Source organism: Capra hircus, chromosome 11 (assembly GCF_001704415.2).
Source record: "Capra hircus breed San Clemente chromosome 11, ASM170441v1, whole genome shotgun sequence".
In the NCBI taxonomy this organism is placed as follows: Eukaryota; Metazoa; Chordata; class Mammalia; order Artiodactyla; family Bovidae; genus Capra; species Capra hircus.
The window spans coordinates 43,761,227-43,782,693 of NC_030818.1; the positions used below are offsets into that span (position 1 = coordinate 43,761,227).

General features: G+C 39.8%; 1 protein-coding gene across 1 annotated transcript in view; it reads left to right on the forward strand.

Annotated features, from left to right (window-relative positions):
• The window catches only part of EVA1A (eva-1 homolog A, regulator of programmed cell death), a gene marked incomplete at its 5' end in the record, with an annotated part of 80,687 nt that extends 60,477 nt beyond the window's left edge, over window positions 1–20,210 (forward strand). The window contains one exon of the mRNA XM_013967623.2: window positions 18,930–20,210. Coding sequence (XP_013823077.2) covers window positions 18,930–19,291 — 362 coding nt within the window. The remainder of the gene's footprint in view (window positions 1–18,929) is intronic.

The window sequence follows — 21,467 nt, forward strand, 5'->3', positions numbered from 1 at the left end:
AAGATCCATTTCACCTTTCAATGTCCTTAAATGTATCCTTTCAACTTTATTCCCACTATCATTGAGTTGACTTAAGCTCATTCATGTTTTTGCCTGATTTGCCATAATGGTATTTTCCATGGTCTACCAAACTCTATTGCCTATGTTTTGTAGTGAAATGTCTTTCTAAAAGGTCGATATGATAATGAAATTCTTTTTACTTTTTAGAATGTAGGAAATAATCCAAACACTTTTGTTTGCTTTAACAGTTAGGATTGTTTTCAGCTGCAAATAATAGAAACCTTCAATTTGGTGGCCTAAATGCATAGGAGTTATCAAACCCACTTCTATGGGAGAAGTCTGGAGGTAGGTGATTGCTAGCATTAGCTCACAAATGTAGGGGCCAGCTTCTCTGACTCTGGTGGTTTTTCTTTTACGCTTATCACCTCATGGCTGCAAAATTGCTGCTGTTGCTTTTGCCTTTCAAGTAAGGATTGAAAGGCTGACAAAGGAAGTTCCAGTAGACCACCTCTCATGTTTCATTGGTTAGACCTGTGTCATGTAGTGATTTCTAGCTGCAAGGGAGGCTGGAAAAGTGAGAATTCTAGCTTTTTCAACTTCCAGACCAGTGGTTCATAATCAGGGGTGATTTTGCCCTATAAGGGGATTTCTGACAATGTCTGGAGATATTTTTGGTTGTAATAACAGGTAAGGGGGACTGTTACTGGCATCTAGTGGGTAGAGGAACATACTGCAATGCATAAGACAACCCCAATGACCAAGAGTTCACCATTCCAAGATGTCAGTCATGCTGGGATTTAGAAAACATGCTAGAAGAGAGACAAGCAAGGGAGAAGGGATTTAGGGGTAGTTTGAGGTACTCCAATCTGCAGTTTTTCATGTGGCTTACCAGGGCTTTTAATGCTTACCTTGACATCTCCATACTCTTATTTAGTTACAGTCCTCCCTGACCAAGACCTCACTTGGGTTATTCTGAACCATCTGCCTGGCCTTTGCTCATCTCTTTGCTTTTGCACAGTCATTTCCTTTTCCAAGAATTCTTTCACTCAGTCTTGGATTGGCTAACTCCTTCCTGGTCTTTAGAACTCACTCAGCCATCTTCTCCCGTCACGGCCCATTCTGACCTAGGTGCCCATCTGCCTAAGGATCATCAATGTGTTCTCCCTACACATTTAATTTCCTCTATCTCAGCACTTGAATTGGAGCAGTAAACACTTCTTGTTTTAACTACTTGAAAGCACCCCCTTGAGATCATAATATAGTAAATTAAAATAAGGATATAACCTCATTAATAATAACCTTATTAATAATTACCTTATTAATAATTAATAACTTCTAAGAGCATTGTTTGAAAAATTAAACTGAATGGTTGCTCTTTTTTAATTCAATGTTTTTAATTGATAATACGTTCTCCAGCCTCACTCTTCCATTTTTAGATTTTTTTCCTTAAAAATCACCTTCTTAGTGAGATTCTGGTCACTGTGTTAACTTCCTTGCCTCCAGCATACATTCAATACATCATAACTTCTTTCCTATTTTTTCCGTTTTCTCCTTATCACCATCTAACATACCACCTATTTTATTTATCTTGTTTATTATTTATCTCCTTACTAGCTTACTAGAATGTAAAAGCTCCCAGGAGCACAGAGATTTGTGTTTCTTTTATTGACTGCCATATCCTTAGCACAAGAATAGGGCCTGGCACCTATTAAGTATTCGACAAGTTAGTGAATGAATATTGTTCAATGATCAAATAATATAAAAGGACATATAGTAAGGAGTCTTACTCCAGAGCTGCCCCCTCCTTCCAGTCTTCTCTGCACCTTTCCAGTGCAAATTGTGCAGATGTAAGAAACTTTGAGCTCAACAATTTCATCCTCCCCACTTTTATAGACAGGTAACATATCCCGTGTGCTGTATTGCACTTAACTTTTTTTCACTGAACATATATTATAAAAGTATTTAATATCAGTATATAGAGAGCTCCCTCATTCTTTCAGACAACTACATACTGTTTCATTTTATAGATGAAAGTATTACCAAATTGCCATTTAAAAACTTTCACTAATTTACTATTCATAAGATGTGTGAGAAGACCCTGTTATAGTATTTTCAAGCCATTGGATTTTTGACAGTCTGATAGATTAAAACTAGTATCTAAATGTCATTAATTTTTTTTTTTGTCCAGGTCATGGGTCAGTAAACTTTTCTTTAAAAAACTGGGTAGTAAATATTTTTAGGTTTGTAGGCCATATGCAGTCTCTATTGTAACTCTCAAGTCTGTTGTAGCATGCAGGCAGACACACAGTTCAGTTCAGTCGCTCAGTCGTGTCCGACTCTTTGCGACCCCATGAATTGCAGCACGCCAGGCCTCCTTGTCCATCACCAGCTCCCAGAGTTCACTCAGACTCATGTCCATCAAGTCAGTGATGCCATCCTCTGTCGTCCCCTTCTCCTCCTGCCCCCAATCTCTCCCAGCAGGGCATAGCTATGTGCAAATAACAAAACAGCTAGCTAGCCACATTTGGCTTGTGAACCACAGTGTGCCAACCCCTGCTGTCAGTGAGCATTTATTCACATGTTTTAAAGAACCGTTTGTATTTACTTTTCTGTGCACGATTAATATTTTTTGTTCATTTCCTTTATTGATTGTCTTTTTCTTAGTGCTTTTTCTAGGTACTCTTTATATATTAGCTCTTCATCTCTGTTACATATTTCAAATATTTCTCCCAGTTTAGCATTTGTCATTTAACTTTGCTTATGGTAATTTTTTCAATGAATAAGTTTTGGGGAATTATCTTTCTATTTAACCAATATTCTTTGGATGTTTAACTGCCAGTATAGCTGTATAGGCTATGTAATATTTAACCAGAATTTAAATCACTGTTCCTATGAGATTGGCCTGAGGGAGATGATCTCAGCAATGAGGGAGTGTAGGCCACCATTGCTCAATTGATAGTCACAAATTTGGGGATTTAAGAAAGTATTGTAATTTCTATTTTCTAGTATTCCCCTTTATATGGAAATCTGGTGAGGGCTAAGAACCTTTATGTCTCTAGGTCAAAGGCATTGTAGACTCACAATAAATTTTTGTGATATAAAGTGACCGTTTACTAACAAAAAATTTAGAATTTTTTTCAACAGTTCAAGTATATCTTCTTGGAGAGTTTGGTGAAAGTGGTAATTTCATACATAGCTGTTGGCAAGAAAAATTAATGTACCATTTTTGAACATTCCCTTAGCAATGTATTTTAAGAGGTATAAAATTGTATACCCTTTTGACATGAAGATTTCTATTCTGAGAATCCATTATAAAAGCTGTAAGTGAAACAAGCAAAAAAGAAAGTAGTGTTAAGCACAAAAATGCTCCATCCATCATTTTTAACATAAAAAGAAATTGGCAACAACCTAAATATTCAAAGGTAGGAAACTGTTTTTGTAATTTGTGGTGAATTCACTGGGTAGAATACTATGTAGCTATTATTAGGTATGATTGACTGGAAGACTATGGAGCAATGCAGAAAGACATTTACATTATATAAACTATATGTCCTTGGAGAGAAGAGTGAGTAGGTGGAGCACAGGATTTTTAGGATTGTAAAAATGCTCTGTACAATGAGTACATGTCATTATACGTTTTTTGAAACTGATAGAAAGTACACCACCAAGAGCAAGCCCTGGTATAACCACTGGCCTTTGGGTTATTATGTGTCTATGTAGTTTCATGTAATAAATGTAGTAATTGTACCAAATGTAACAAATGTACCACTCTGCTCGGACATGTTGATAATGGGGGAAGCTATTACATGTGTAAGGTTGGGAGGCATATGGGATATCTCTGTACCTTCCTCTTAATTTTCCTCTGAATGTAAAACTACTCTTAAAAAAAAAAATCATTGTAAAAGCAACCAAAAAGTATATCCAGAGAAAAAATATATAAGTTGTATATAAACCAACAATAACCAAGTAAAATAAATATATATAGGAGAAAGAAGGGAGAAAATTCACTTCACTGTACTTCATAGTGTGTAGTTATATTCAGGTTGTGAGATTATGATGATTTGATAGATTTTTTTCTGTTGCCATCACTTCATGGCAAATAGAAGGAGAAAAGTGGAAGCAGTGACAATTTTATTTTCCTGGGCTCCGAAATCACTGTGGATGGTGCCGCAGCCATGAAATTAAAAAGACTTGCTCCTTGGAAGAGAACTATGACAAACCTAGACAGTGTATTAAAAAACAGAGACATCATTTTCCTGACAAAGTCTGTATAGTCAAAGCTATGGTTTTTCCACTAGTCATGTACGGATATGAGAGTTGGACCATAAAGAAGATTGAGTGCTGAACTGTGGTAGAGAAGACTCTTGAGAGTCCCTTGGACTGCAAGGAGATCAAACCACTCAATCCTAAAGGAAATTGACCCTGAATATTCATTGGAAATACTGATGCTGAAACTGAAGCTCCAATTCTGTGGCCACCTGATGTGAAGAGCTGTCTCATTGGAAAAGACTTGGATGCTGGGAAGGATTGAGGGCAAAAGAAGTGGGTGGCAGAGGATAACATGGTTAGAGATTATCACTGACTCAATGGACATGATTTGAGCAAACTCCGGGAGACAGTAGAGGACAAAGGTGCCTGGTGTACTACAGTCCATGGGGTTGCAGAGTCTTAGCGACTTAGCAACTGAACAAAACTCTTTTACTATTTCAGCCTCCTTCTCTCTTCTTTCCTTTTTTTTCTCCCTCCCTCCCTCCCTCCCTTCCACCCTTCCCTTCCTCCCTTCCCTTCCTCCTACCCTCCTTTCGTTCGTTCGTTCCTTCCTTTATTCCTTTAATTGAGATATAATTTGACATAAGACATTGTATAGATTTAAGGTTTATAAGTGTATAAAGTTATGCATTTCTGTATTGCTGCATGATCTCTTGTAGCATTAGCTAACACCTATTTCACGTCATATGATTACTCTTTCTTTTTTGTGATGAGAACAATTAAGATCGTGTCTCTTAGAAATTTTGAAGTCTATAATAAATATTGTTGTGTATAATGACTCTGCTGTACATTAGGTCTCCGAGAACTAATTTATCTACTAGTTGCTAATGGGTACATTTGAACAACAAATCCACTGTTCTCCCACCCCTCAGCCCTTGGTAACCAGCATTCTACTCTGCTTTTATGAGTTCAACTTTTTAAGATTCCACATGTCACTGATATCATACATTGTCTTTGTCTGATTTATTTAATTTGGCATAATGCCTTTGAAGTCCATCCAAGTTATAAATGGCAGAATCTCCTTTTCTTAATGGCTGTATAATATTGTAATATATATCACATTTTAAAAATCTATTCGTCTGTTGATAGGTTGTTTCCATATCTTGGTTGTTGTGACTAACACTGCCATAAACATGGGACTGCAGGTATCTGTAAGATGATGATTTAATCGCCTTCTGTTTCCTTGATTATCTCAATAGATGCAGAAAAAGCATTTTACAAAATACAACTTTCCTTAATGATAAACCCTAAACAAATGAAGAGGAACTCAAAAGCCTCTTGATGAAAGTGAAAGTGGAGAGTGAAAAAGTTGGCTTAAAGATCAACATTCAGAAAATGAAAATCATGGCATCCGGTCCCATCACTTCATGGGAAATAGATGGGGAAACAGTGGAAACAGTGTCAGACTTTATTTTTGGGGGGCTCCAAAATCACTGCAGATGGTGACTGCAGCCATGAAATTAAAAGACGCTTACTCCTTGGAAGAAAAGTTATGACCAACCTAGATAGTATATTCAAAAGCAGAGACATTACTTTGCCGACTAAGGTCCGTCTAGTCAAGGCTATGGTTTTTCCTGTGGTCATGTATGGATGTGAGAGCTGGACTGTGAAGAAGGCTGAGTGCCGAAGAATTGATGCGTTTGAACTGTGGTGTTGGAGAAGACTCTTGAGAGTCCCTGGGACTGCAAGGAGATCCAACCAGTCCCTTCTGAAGGAGATCAGCCCTGGGATTTCTTTGGAAGGAATGATGCTAAAGCTGAAACTCCAGTACTTTGGCCACCTCATGCGAAGAGTTGACTCATTGGAAAAGACTCTGATGTTGGGAGGGATTGGAGGCAGGAGGAGAAGGGGATGACAGAGGATGAGATGGCTGGATGGCATCACGGACTCGATGGATGTGAGTCTGAGTGAACTCTGGGAGTTGGTGGTGGGCAGGGAGGCCTGGTGTGCTGCAATTCATGGGATGGCAAAGAGTCGGACACGACTGAGTGACTGAACTGAACTGAAACAAGTTGAGTACAAAAGGAATATATCTCAGTATGGGCTTCCCAGGTGGCTCTAGTGGTAAAAGAACCTGCCTGCCAGTGTAGGCGATGCCTGAGACAAGGGCTCGATCCTTGGATCAGGAAGATCACCTGGAGGAGGTCATGGCAACCCTTTCCAGTATTCTTGCCTGAAGAATCCCATGGACAGAGGAGCCTGGCAGACTACGGTCCATAGGTTCACAAAAAGTGGGACGTGACTGAAGCGACTTAGCACGCATGCATGCCTCTCAGTTTGATAAAGCCAATATATGATGGGCCCAAAGCTAACGTACCAATTGGTGAAAGACTGAAACCTTTTCTACCGTTTTACTCCCCTCTTTACATTTGATGTCACAGTTTACTTCTTTTTAATATTGTGTATTCTTTAACAGATTATAGTGTTATAGTTAGTAATACTCTTTAACCTTTAAACTGCAGTTAAGTGGTTAACACACCATGCTATTACAGAATTAGAGTTTTCAAAAATCTGAAACTGTATTTACAGTATATTTACCTTTACTGGTGTGTTTTACACTTTAATATATTTTCATGTCACCAGTGGCTTCCCTCGTGGCTCAGATGGTAAAGAATCTGCCTTCTGCGTGGGAGATCTGGGTTTGATCCCTGAGTCGGGAAGATCCCCTGGAGGAGGGCATGGCAACCCACTCCAGTATTCTTGCCTGGAGAATCCTCATGGACAGAGGAACCTAGCAGGCTACAGTCCACGGGGTCACAAAGAGTCAGACATAAGTGAGTGACTAAGCATAGCACAGCACATCACCAATTAGCATATTTTCTTCTTGATATCTGAAGGATAACTTTGCCAGATAAAATATTCTTGGCTGGCTTTCTTTCTTTCAACAATTTGAATATATCATTCTATGCTCTCCTGACCTATATAGCATTTCTGCTAATGAATCTTCTGATAGCCTAATGAGGGTTTGTTTGCAAGTTTACTATCTTTTTTCCTCTAGCTTTTTAAGGATTCTCTCTTTTCCTTTGATTTTTGACAATTTCATTATAATGGGTTCTTGGTAGTCTTTTGCACTGAGATAGTAGGATGACTTATTAATTTCATAAACTTGGATTATCTATGTCTCTCCTTAGGTTTGTGAAGTACTTAGCTAGTGTTCCCTTAAGTAAATTTTCTGCCCCTCACTTCTTCTTTTGGAACTCCAATTATGCTAAATATTTGTACGTTTGATTGGATCCTATAGATTATGCACACTTTTCTTCCCACTTTTTCATTCTTTCTCTCTTCGCCTCTGATTGGGTTATTTCAAAATCACTATCTTCCTGGTTGCTAACCTTAGATCTACCCTGCTGCAGATTGTCTCTGCATTTTTATTTTAATCGTCAAATTCTTCAGTTCTGGAATTTGTTTGGTTCTTTTTTATGGTTTTTAACTTTTTGCTAAATTTCTCATTTTGTGCATGCATTTCCCCCTAGGTTTCATTGAATTGTCTTCTGTGTTTCTTGTAGTCTATAGTTTCCTCAAAACAGCTATGTTTAATTCCTTATTGGATCAATTATAATTTTTTTCTGCTTTTGAGCTCAGTTATTGATGGATTATCTTTTCTTGATTCTTCCTTTCTTGTATCAGACACTTCCTCAAATCTTCGCTAGTTGCCTTCAGATAGGGTATATACTGTTTGTTAATCCTGTTCTATCTGGGGTTCTCTCTGACCTCGTATTGATACACCTGCTTTGCACTACTTCCTCCCTCATGTGGCAGAATTCATAAGCTTTTATGTCTTCTGTGGTTCTTACAACTCACGTGGCTGGCTGCTAGAAACCTCTCCTGTTTTTCCAGAAAGTAGAGCTATAGCTCGTTTGGTTTTCTCTTTTGCCAACAGATTCTGGTCTGTTTTCGTCATAGCACTCCTTTTACTGTGCTCACTCCTGCTACCAGTCTCTGCTCACTCTAGGAAGCCACCCTAGAGTGAGGGGAGGCATGGTTTTAGTTCTTGGGACATTGAGGGTGACCACTCGCTAGTGGGGAGATGCTTGGCTGAGCCTCCCAGGGGCTTTCAAGTGGACTTCCTGCTGAAGCTCTGAGCGCAGACAGCAGGACCCGTGACCCTTTAGTGCCTTTTGATGTTCTTATAGCCTTTCCTGATCTCTCCGCTGCCTCCCAGTAATGGAGGTCCCTGCTTCCAGTACTCTTACTGTTGCTAGAGAAAAGTGGATTTCTTGTGCGCAGCATCTAGTACAGCTGGGGAAGCCGTGCACTCACTACGTCTCCTTTTCACCTGTGGAGAAGTCATCATGAGACAGTTCAGTCTCTTGTTGTGTCAGCTTGAGGGGAGGGGCAGAGCTGATCAAGTTCCTCTTTCCCTCTCTGCTACATTCAGACTCGCGTGTGTGTGTGTGTGTGTGTGTGGTGTGTGTGTGTGTGTGTGTGTTCCCTCCAGTGGTGTGCTCTGATCATCTCCACAGGGCTGGACTTTTACAAATTCTCCCTCATCTGTGGGTATTTGCCCAATTCAGAAATCTCCAAGTTTTCCCCAGTTATGGCTGGGAGTTGTTGGGGCAGGTTTGCTCACTCTGCTGATTCTGCAAACCAAACCAAGGATTTATCTGTTACCAGATGAACAGGTAGGCGAGATTTCTCCCTGGTCCCTTGGTTTACGTTGATAGATCACACTGTGCCTGCAGAGGCACTCTTGTTTGTGTTTGTTAAAAAGAAGGGACAAAAAGTAGACTCACACTACCATGACGTTGCTGGCGCTCCTTTTCCATTATATTACACTGTTTGTTGGCCACTCTTACGTTCTCTTCATGTTTTCTATTTTCTTCTCTATTCCTTTCTTTGTAAAAATATCTATAATTTGGATCTATTTTATACAGGTCACTGTCATTTCAGTGGGGATTTCAGAGAGAAGGAGGGATCATAAACACATGGGTTCAATATGCTGTGTTCAAACTGATAGAACCTTTTTTAGGTAGAATTTGAAATGTATAAAACCTCAGAATGTCTAAGCCCTTTGATGCAAAGTTCTGTTTCTAGATTAATTAACCTGTAGATATAATTCTACATGTACATAAAGAGATGTATACAAGGACACAAAGATATGATGCTAGCATTGATTATAACAATGAAAAACTGGAAACAGTTTATATGCTATCAACAAGGAAAAGGTTAAATAAACTTTGATGTCTATACTACAGAAAAATATGCAACAGTAAAAAAGAATGCTATTGGCATATGTTGAAACCTCTCTAATAAATATTCTTAAGTTTAAAAAGCAAATATAAATAATATATAATCCCACTTATATTCTTTAAAAACACACAAATACAGGGTTTTGAGCACACCATACAGGGATCATCACTGGGCCCACCAAGTATGTTGCTCATCAGCAGAATGTTTATTTTTCTCTCTCACAAAGGAAGAGCTTAAATTACTTCCCCACAAATTAACCTGATGAGGTCATTCAAAAATGCCCACACTGGTTTTCAGTCTATGATTGTATAAGTTATGTATTGTTGCACAGTAAATTATGGATCTTCTTAACTTACCCACTGTAAGTTGAAAATAACATAAGTCCAGATGCATTTACTTTTAAAAAAAATATTTTATATTGGACTATATTTACAATGTTGTGTTAGTTCCAGGTGTACAGCAAAGTGATTCAGCTGAAAATATATATATATCTGTCCTTTTTGAAATTCTTTTCCCATTTAGGTTATTAACCAGATTTCCCTATGTTATACAGTCAGTCCTTGTTGGTTATCTATTTAAAATATAGTATTTTGTGTATCTCAGTCCCACAGTCCAAGTTTATCCCTTTCCTCTACCTTTCCCCTTTGATCACCATAAGTTTTTTCTAAGTCTGTGAGTCAGTTTCTGTTTGGTAAATTTTTAGGTAGGAAGTTAGTCATGAGCAACTGAGGGGCGGCCTAGCTGAAAAAGATTCAAGCTGGTATCTAACCCCCACCCCAGTTGCTTTACAGACAAGCAAGAGATAAGAGAAGTCAGAACAACAAAGCCTTTGACTGTGTGGATCACAATAAACTGTGGAAAATTCTGAAAGAGATGGGAGTACCAGACCACCTGACCTGCCTCTTGAAAAACCTATATGCGGGTCAGGAAGCAACAGTTAGAACTGGACATGGAACAACAGACTGGTTCCAAATAGGAAAAGGAGTACCTCAAGGCTGTATATTGTCACCCTGCTTATTTAACTTATATGCAGAGTACATCATGAGAAACGCTGGGCTGGAAGAAGCGCAAGCTGGAATCAAGATTGCCGGGAGAAATATCAATAACCTCAGATATGCAGATGACACCATGCTTATGGCAGAAAGAGAAGAGGAACTACAAAGCCTCTTGATGAAAGTGAAAGAGGAGAGTGAAAAAATTGGCTTAAAGCTCAACATTCAGAAAACGAAGATCATGGCATCTGGTCCCATCACTTCATGGGAAATAGATGGGAAAACAGTGGAAACAGTGTCAGACTTTATTTTGGGCGCTCCAGAATCACTGCAGATGGTGATTGCACCCATGAAATTGGAGGACGCTTGCTCCTTGGAAGGAAAGTTATGATCAACCTAGACAGTATATTGAAAACCAGAGACTAGTTTGCCAACAAAGATCCATCTAGTCAAGGCTATGGTTTTTCCAGTGGTCATGTATGGATGTGAGAGTTGGACTGTGAAGAAAGCTGAATGCCAAAGAATTGATGCTTTTGAACTGTGGTGTTGGAGAAGACTCTTGAGAGTCCCTTGGACTGCAAGGAAATCCAACCAGTCCATCCTAAAGGAGATTAGTCCTGGGTGTTCATTGGAAAGACTGATGCTAAAGCTGAAACTCCAATACTTTGGCCACCTCATGCAAAGAGTTGACTCATTGGAAAAGACCCTGATGCTGGGAGGGATTGGGGGCAGGAGGAGAAGGGGACGACAGAGGATGAGATGGTTGGATGGCATATCTGACTCGATGGACGTGAGTCTGAGTGAATTCTGGGAGTTGGTGATGGACAGGGAGGCCTGGCGTGCTGTGATTCATGGGGTCACAAAGAGTTGGACACGACTGAGTGACTGAAATGAACTGAACTGAACTGAAACTAGTTTTACAACAAATGTTTAAAGAACTTCTCTAGGGAGGAAACACAAGAGAAGGAAAAGACCTACCTACAGTAAATAAACCCAAAGCAATTAAGAAAATAGGAATAGGATCATACATATTAATAATTACCTTAAATTTAAATGGGTTAAATGCACCAACCAAAAGACATAGATTTGCTGAGGTGGATACAGAAATAAGACCCATATATGTCATCCAGAAGAGCCCACCTCAGACCTAGGGACATCTACAGACTGAAAGTAAGCAGGTGGGAGAAGGTATTCCGTGCAAATGGAATTCATAAGAAAGCTGAAGTAGCAATGCTCATATCACATGAAATAGACTTTAAAACAAAGATTATTATAAGAAACAAAGAAGGACACTACATAATGATCAAGGGTTTAATCCCAGAAGAAGATATAACAATTATACATATAATAATGCATCCAACATAGAAGTACCTCAATATGTAAGGCAAATATTAATAAACATAAAGGGAGAAATTGACAGTAACACAATAATAGTGTGGGACTTTAGTACCCTATTTTCATCAATGGACAGATCATCTGAACAGAAAATTAGTAAGGAAACACAGACCTTAAATGACACTTTAGACAAGTTGGACTTTATTGATATTTATAGAACATTCTACCCAAAAGCAGCAGACTACTCAAATGCACACAGAACATTGTCCATGATTGACTACATGCTGTGCTGCAAGGCAAGCCATGGTAAATTTAAGAAAATTGAAATTATATCAAGCATCTTTTCTGATCACAACACTATGTGATTAGAAATAAACTATAAGACAAAAACCTCTAAAAAACCCAAACACGTGGCAGCTAAATAATATACTACTCAATAACCATTGGATCGCTGAAGAAATCAAAGAGGAAATAAAAAATACTTAGAGACAAATGAAAACGCAATGGTCCCAAACTTACGGAATTCAGCAGAAAGCAGTTCTAAATGAGAAGTTTATAGTAATACAATTTTATCTCAAGAAACAAGAAATCTCGAATAAAAACTCGTCAGTCCACACATGCCTAAATGAGTATATAAAAGCCCTCTCTTGAAAATCCCTGTACCTCCTCATTCTGGCACCAGTGCCTCTCGGCTTGGCCCACCTCTCCCTTGAGGTGTTCTTGTAAGACCTCAGATTCTTCTTAGTGTTCTTAAGAAGAACTGAGGCCCCACAAGGGAGGGTCCTCTTCAATTCTCCCTGTATCTGTTAATAAAAATAGGCTCATTTGTATCATTTTTGGGGGGTTCTGTATATAAACAATATCGTATGATACTTGCCTGTCTCTGTATGACTTACTTCACTTAGAATGATAATCTCCAGGTGCATCCATGTTATTGTAAGTGACATTTCATACTTTTTAATGATTGAATAATATTCCATTGTGTATATATATGTATATCCATTCATCTGTCAATGGAGATTAAGTTGCTTCTATATTTTGGCTATTGTAAACAGTGCTGCAATGAACATTGGGTTGCATATATCCTTTCAAACCATGATTTTCTCCAGATATATGCTCAGGAGTGGGATAGCTAGTTCATAGCTCTGTTTTTAGTTTTTAAAAGAATCTCTGTACTGTTCTCTATAGTAGTTGTACCAATTTACAGTCCCACCAACGGTGTGAGAGTTTTCCCTTTTTTCCACACCCTTTCCACTAATTACTGTTTATAGACTTTATGATGAACAGTAGTCAGAGCTATGATTTTTCCAGTAGTCATGTATGGATGTGAGAGTTAGACCATAAGAAGGCTGTTGTTGTTCAGTCACTCAGTCATGTTTGACTGTTTACAAACCCATGGGCTGCAGCACGACACTAGGCTTCCTTGTCCTTCACCACGACACTAGGCTTCCTTGTCCTTCACCATCTCCTGGAACTTGCTCAGACTTATGTCCATTGAGTCATAATGGGTCCATTATGATGCAATCATAATGTCAATGATACCATCCAACCATGTCATCCTCTGTCACCTCCTTCTCTTACCCTCAATCTTTCCCAGAATCAGGGTCATTCCCAGTGAGACAGCTCTTCATATCAGATGGCCAAAGTATGGGAGCTTCAGCTTTGGCATCAGTCCTTCCAATGAATAGTCAGGGTTGATATCCTTTAGGATTGACTGGTTTGATCACCCTGCTGTCCAAGGGACTCTCAAGAGTCTTCTCCAGCACTGAAATTCAAAATCATCAATTCTTCAGCACTCGGTCAACTTTATGACATACATGACTACTGTACATATCACATCTGTACATGACTACTGGAAAACCATAGCTTTGACTATTCAGACCTTTGTCTGCAAAGTGATGTCTATTTTTTAATATGCTGTCTACATCTGTTAGAGCTTTTCTTCCAAGGAGCAAGTGTCTTAATTTCATGGATGCAGTCACCATCCACAGTGATTTTGGAGCTCAAGAAAATAAAGTCTCTCACTGTTTCTATTGTTTCCCCATCTATTTGCCATGAAGTGATGGGACCGGATGCCATGATCTTCATTTTTTGAATGTTGAGTTTTAAGCCAGCTTTTTCACTCTCCTTGTTCACCTTCATTAAGAGGCTCTTTAGTTCTTCACTTTCTGCCATTAGTGTGGTGTCATCTGCATATCTGAGGTTATGGATATTACTCCTGGCAATCTCAATTCCAGCCTGTGATTTATCAAGCCCAGCATGTCACATGATGTACTCTGCACATAAGTTAAATAAGTAGGATGATATACAGCCTTGACATACTCCTTTCCCAATCTGGAACCAGTCCGTTGTTCCATGTCCAGTTCTAACTGTTGCTTCTTGACCTGCATACAAATTTCTCAGGAGGCAGAGAAGGTGGTCTGGTATTCCCATCTCTTTCAGAATTTTCCACAGTTTGTTGTGATCCACACAGCCAAAGGCTTTAGCATAGTCAATGAAGCAAAAGTAGGTGTTTTCTGGAATTCTCTTGCTTTTTCTATGATGCAATGGATGTTGGCAATTTGATCTCTGGTGTCTCAGCCTTTTCTAAATCCAGCTTGCACTTCTGGAAATTCTCAGTTCAAGTACTGTTGAAGCCTAGCAGGAAGGATTTTGAGGATTACCTTTCTAGCGTGTGAAATGAGCACAGCTGTGCCCTTTTTGGGGACTGGGATGAAAACTCACCTTTTCCAGTCCTGTGGTCACTGCTGAGTTTTCCAAATTTGCTGGCTTATTGAGTGCAGCACTTTCACAGCATCATCTTTCTGGATTTGAAAAAGCTCAGCTGGAATTCCATCACCTCCACTAGCTTTGTTCATAGTAATGCTTTCTAAGGTCCACTTGACTTTGCAGTCTAGGATATCTGGCTCTAGGTGAGTGACCACACCATCACGGTTATCTGTTATTAAGATCTTTCTTGTACACTTATTCTATACTTGCCACTTCTTAATTTCCTCTGTTAGGTCCATACCATTTCTGTCCTTAATCGAGCCCACCTTTGCATGAAATGTTCCTTTGGTATCTCTAATTTTCTTAAAGAGATCTCTAGTCTTTCCCATGCTATTGTTTTCCTCTATTTTTGTGCATTGTTTACTTAAGAAGGCTCTCATCTCTCCTTGCAATTATTTGGAACTTTGTTCAGATGTGTATATCTTTCCCTTTCTTTGCTTTTCACTTCTCTTCTTTTCTCAGACAAACATTTTGCCTTCTTGCATTTCTTTTTCTTTGGGATGGTTTTGGTCACTGCCTCCTGTACAATGTTATGAACCTCTGTCCATAGTTCTTCAGGCCCTCTGTCTATCAGATCCAACTCCTTTAACCTATTTGTCACTTCCACTGTATAATCATAGGGGTTTGATTTAGGTCATACTTGGATGGCCTATTCATTTTCCCTGCAGTCTCCAATTTAAGCCTGAATTTAGCAATAAGGAGTTCATGATATGAGCCACAGTCAGCTCCTGATCTTGTTTTTGCTGGCTGTATAGAACTTCTCCATCTTCTGGTGTAAAGAATATAATCAATGTGATTTTGGTATTGACCATCTAGTGATGTTCATGTGCAGAGTCATCTCGTGTTATTGGAAGAGGGTATCTGCTATGACCAGTACATTCTCACGGCAAAATTCTGTTAGACTTTGCCCTGCTTCATTTTGTATACCAGGGCCAAACTTATCTTGGAGTAACAACTCTAGGTATCTCTTGACTTCCTACTTTTGCATTCTAATCCCTTATGATGAAAAGCACATCTTATTTTGGTGTTAGTCCTAGAAAGTCTTGCAGGTCTTCGTAGACCCATTCAACTTCAGCTTCTTCAGCATCAGTGGTTGGGGCATAACTTGAATTACTATGATGTTTATGGTTTGCCTTGGAAACAAATTGAGATCCTTCTGTTGTTTTTGAGATTTCACCCAAGTACTGTATTTCAGACTCTTGTTGACTATGAGGGCTACTCCACTTCTTTTAAGGGATTCTTGCCTACAGTAGTAGATATAATGGTCATCTGAATTAAATTCTCCCATTCATCCATTTTAGTTCACTCATTCCTAAAATGTCGATGTTCACTCTTTCCATCAGAATTCCAATTGTGGTGCTGGAGAAGACTCTTGAGAGTCTCTTGGACTGCAAGGAGATAAAACCAGTCAATCCTAAAGGAAATCAACCCTGAATACTCATTGGAAGGATTGATGCTGAAGCTGAAGCTCCAGAGCTTTGGCCACCTGATGTGAGGAGCCAACTGATTGTAAAAGACCCTGATGTTGGGAAAGATTGAAGGCAAAAGGAGAGAGAGAGGCAGGAAAGAATGAGATGGTTAGATAGCATCATTGATTCAGTGAACATGAGTTTGAGCAAACTCTAGAAGACAGTGAAGGACAGAGGAGCCTGGCATGCTGCAGTCCATGGGGTCGTAAGGAATTGGACACGACTTTGCAACTGAACAACAACATTCTGACTGGTGTGAGGTGATATCTCATTGTAGTTTTGATTTGCATTTCTCTAATAATTAGTGGTGGTGAGCATCTTTTCATGTGCCTCTTGGCCATCTGTATGTCTTCTTTGGAAAAATGTCTGTTTAGGTCTTCTGCCCATTTGTTGTTTTCTTTTATATTTTTTTAAAAAGGCATTTAATACACCTAACCCTTGGAATATCATAGTATATAGCCTCAGTTCAGTTCAGCTCAGTTCAGTTGCTCAGTCGTGTCTGACTCTTTGCGACCCCATGAATTGCAGCATGCCAGGCCTCCCTGTCCATCACCAACTCCTAGAGTTGACTCAGACTCACATCCATTGAGTCGGTGATGCCATCCAGCCATCTCATCCTCTGTTGTCCCCTTTTCCTCCTGCCCCCAATCCCTCCCAGCATCAGAGTCTTTTCCAATGAGTCAACTCTTTACATGAGGTGGCCAGAGTACTGGAGTTTCAGCTTCAGCATGATTCCTTCCAAGAACACCTAGGACCAATCTCCATTCACTTACATTAATCTGTAGTTGGGCAAAATCATCTAACACAAAGCCTATTTTATAATTAGAATCTCATATAATTTATTGACTACTGTATTGAAAGTGGGATAGCAAATGGTTGTCTAGCTTCAGAATGGTTGTAACTGATCACGTGGCTAACTGGGAGCACAGCTTGCTGCTACTCCCCAGCATTAGGAGAGAGTATTATACTGTATGTTGCTTGCAGAAGGAAAGATTAAAATTCAAAATTAGAAGTACAGTTGCTACTTAAATGCACATTGCTTTCACTCCCTTGTGAATTTAAAAAAATTGTAAGTCCAGCCATTGTAATTCAGGGACACTCTGTATCTCAAAACAAAAGTATTTATTTTCTCAGTTTCTCTAAGTCAGGAATCTGGGATTTGCTTAGCTGGATTCTCTGTTCAAGGGGTTCCACAAGATTGCTGCAAGACCAGGATTGTGGACACCTCAAGGATTCACCAGGAGATGATTCAGCAATGGCACCCCACTCCAGTACCCTTGCCTGGAAAATCCCATGGGCAAAGGAGCCTGGTGGGTTGCAGTCCATGGTGTCGCTAAGAGTCAGACACGACTGAGCAACATCACTTTCACTTTTCACTTTGATGCATTGGAGAAGGAAATGGCAACCCACTCCAGTGTTCTTGCCTGGAGAATCCCAGGGACGGGGGAGCCTGGTGGGCTGCCGTCTATGGGGTCGCACAGAGTCGGACACGACTGAAGCGACTTAGCAGCAGCAGCAGCAAAATAACATTACTTATTACAAATGTGATAGCAATAAGTATAGAATACTTCAAAAATACAGCTAAGCAAAAGAAAATTTAGAAGACAAATGCACATATTCATACACATCCAATGAGCAACACTTCACATGAGGTGGCCAAAGTACTGGAGTTTCAGCTTCAGCATCATTCCCTCCAAAGAAATCCCAGGGCTGATCTCCTTCAGAATGGACTGGTCGGATCTCCTTGCAGTCCAAGGGACTCTCAAGAGTCTTCTCCAATGCCACAGTTCAAAAGCATCAATTCTTCGGCACTCAGCTTTCTTCACAGTCCAACTTTCACATCCACACATGACCACTGGAAAAACCATAGCCTTGACTAGACAGACCTTTGTTGGCAAAGTAATGTCTCTGCTTTTAAATATGCTATCTAGGTTGGTCATAACTTTTCTTCCAAGGAGTAAGTGTCTTTTAATTTCATAGGTGCAGTCACCATCTGCAGTGATTTTGGAGCCTAAAAACTCTGATGCTGGGAAGGATTGGGGGCAGGAGGAGAAAGGGATGACAGAGGATGAGATGGCTGGATGGCATCACTGACTCAATGGACGTGAGTCTGAGTGAACTCCGGGAGTTGGTGATGGACAAGGAGGCCTGGTGTGCTGCGATTCATGGGTTTGCAAAGAGTTGGACATGACTGAGCGACTGAACTGAACTGAACTGATACACATCCAAGCTCACTTACATGGCTGTTGGTGCAGTCCAATTCTTTGAAGGTTGTTAGTCAGAGGCCACCCTTAGTGGGCCTCTCTGTAGTACAGCTCGCAGCATGGGAACTGACTGCTTCAGAGCAAATGGGTGAGAAAGAGAGAGCATGAGTAAGTTGGAAGTCAGACTTAGGTTACCTAATCTCAAGTCATCCATCGTGTTTGTTAGAAGTAAGTCACTGGTGCAGCCCTTGTGGGGAAGGTCTTATGTAAGAGTATGACTACCGAGAGGTAAGGATCATCTCTGAAGTTGCTTTTAGAACTACAGTTAAAAGATAATTCAAGGAGTTTCAGGAGAAAATTCAGAAGCAAAGATTTGTATAATATAAGCAAATGGCATCTAAGCACAGTTACTTGCTTATAGTAGATGCTAAACAATATGTTTTAACTTTTCTTTTTGAAATAGTTTCAAAGTTAAATTTCCAAGAATAGTGAAAGAATTCCATATAGTCTTTATCCACACTATTTGTTGAAAATTATATTTTAATACATTATGCGATTTGTCTCATGAGAAGGTATTATTTGTAGCCATCAAAGCTTTGGGGCCTGGTGAGAGGGGTCGATCCTGCGCTGAAGTCATGTTTGCCCTCTGAGTATGTAGTTGTCATCTTTCAAACGTTCTCCTCTTCCTCCTTCTCCAACAGAAAATCCCGAGGGAGCAGCTCTGTACTTTGTCTGTGGTGTGTGTATTGGACTGGTCCTCACCCTAGCTGCCTTGGTGATGAGGATCTCTTGCCACACAGACTGCTGTCAGCATTCCCAGGAGTTTCTGAAGGACCAAGAAAGCAGCAGCGACAGTGAGGATGGCAGCCTGGATGCAGCATCTGACATCTCGGTCAGGAGACATCGGCGCTTTGAAAGGACTTTGAACAAGAATGTCTTCACCTCAGTGGAGGAGCTGGAGCGAGCCCAGCGGCTGGAGGAGCGGGAACGTATCATCAGGGAGATTTGGATGAATGGCCAGCCTGAGGTTCCTGGCACCAGGAGCCTGAACCGCTACTACTAGGGGCAGGAGCAGGAACCCATACCCCACTGTTTAGCTGCCTGGGAGAGAAAGGGCCCTGCAGAGATGGTGGGCACTAAGAGCTGAATACAGTTCTGCTAATGTTATGGTGGCAGAGATAGGCAGGACGCTGCCATTTTCGAGACAGTATGACACATTTGTCCCTTTTGGCTACATGGAGAAGTAGAAAAACCAAGTCGTTTCATCAACCTTTCTAGATCTTGGAATGGTGCTGAAAACCCTCTCCAGCAATGTGGATGGAGATTAGAGGAATGGCACTTGTGGTTTCTCTTGATTTCTGAGGATCTCAGAAGTTTCTGCAGACTTCCTTGCTATGTTTTATTTCTATAGAAAAGGAAATAATATTATAGCAAGAGGGCTAGGAAGAGCAGGGTTACCTTAACTTAGTAAATGCCACTTAAATGACTGTTTGCCATGGAGGTGATTTTAATCCAGATAGCATTATCTATGCTTATTATTTAAGGCCTATTTTCAAATCATGTATTGTAATTGCAACCTCTTCCATTTAAACTGGCACCTCAGGGATTAAAATCCTGTTTTTTATTACAGTTACCACTTTACTCATGAAAATGACTAATGTATTATAGGAGATGTGTCAGTGAACTAGAAAAATGTCAATAACCTCAAAGGATGAAGGGTTTTATTTTAAATAGCTTCTAAGGAATATATTAATGTATATTTAATGCTGTATGCATTTGAAAATGCAGCAGCAGAACAAAAGCTGTGTCTCCCCTGTTTTGGAGAAAAGAAAATGTTGTGACTCTAGATAATTAAACATTTTGTTAAAACAGTAAAAACCATGTTTGGATTTATAGTAAGAGAATGGGAATGGGAGGTGAGGAATAAAGCCCAAATTAGGGCTTTATTAGGTTGGGATAAAAAATAAAAGTTACATAAAATCTTTTTTGTTTCATGTTTTGTTTCTGTGGTTATACTTACTTTAAACAGCAGCCCTTTTATATGTGGGTATGGTCTTTTGCCAGATCCTGCAAATAACTGGAGAATTGTGAAACAGAATCCAGAGAATGGAGAAATGACACCCAAGGGCTTGTTATTTTATGTATGTTTCTATTATGATTACAGTATAGTTGAGTGGTAAGTTGATATAGGACTAGAAGACTTACCAAAGGCTAGAACTAACAGGCTGGCCTCATATGGAGAGGGGAAGTTGGTAAGGAAGGGAGGCAAGGCTGAACCACATTTAGGAATGGGCTACAGAGGGCAATGCAGCTTCCTCCAGCCTGATACACAGGAAGACTGTTAGTCCTGTGTGGCTGTCAGATCCCTTTTCTCGCCATGCAGTAGATTCCTTACTCTGTCTGGATCCTCCAGAGCCTTCCTACTAGATTTCTCCTGTTCATTGGCTTTGTCATCATACCTGAGAGGCTGGTTGGGAGACTTTCTCTGCTGGACTCTCTATCAATGATACTTTTGCAACCCTCTCTCTGTAAGAGGGGCTTGGAAGTCTGTCTTAAGAACTGAGAAGTTACAAATACATGTTTCCCAAGGGAGCAATAGTTTGCTTGAAACCCTCAGTGGCTGGCTTGATTATACCTTTTTCAGCAATCTCACTTGCCACTGCCAAAAATCCTGTTAAATCAAGCATCTCTGAATCTGGTTTCAGTCCCTTGCCAACAAGTACAGGAATCATATCATTTCCCCTGAGCATTGTATTAATATCATCTATATTGGTCTCTGCCTCTTTTTTAACTTTTAAATTTATTTTATAAATTAATTTTTGTTGGGATATAGTTGCTTTACAATGTTGTGTTAGTATCTGGCTGTGCAGAAACATGAATCAGTCATACATATATCTACTCTTTTTCAATCTCCTTCCCATTTAGGTTACCACGGAACATTGAGTAAGAGTTCCCTGTGCTATACTGTAGGTTCTAATTAGTAATGTATATACTTCAGTCCCAATCTCCCAATTTATCCCACCCTGTCCCTTCCCCTCTTGATAGCCATAAATTTGTTCTCTTCATTTGTGACTCTATTTCTACTTTGCAAATAAGTTCATCTCTACCATTTTCTAGATTTCACATGTAAGTGATACTATACAACATTTGTTTGTCTCTTTCTGATTTCACTCTGTACGACAGTCTCTAGGTTCATCCACATCTCCACAAATGGTACTATTTTGTTCATTTTTATGGCT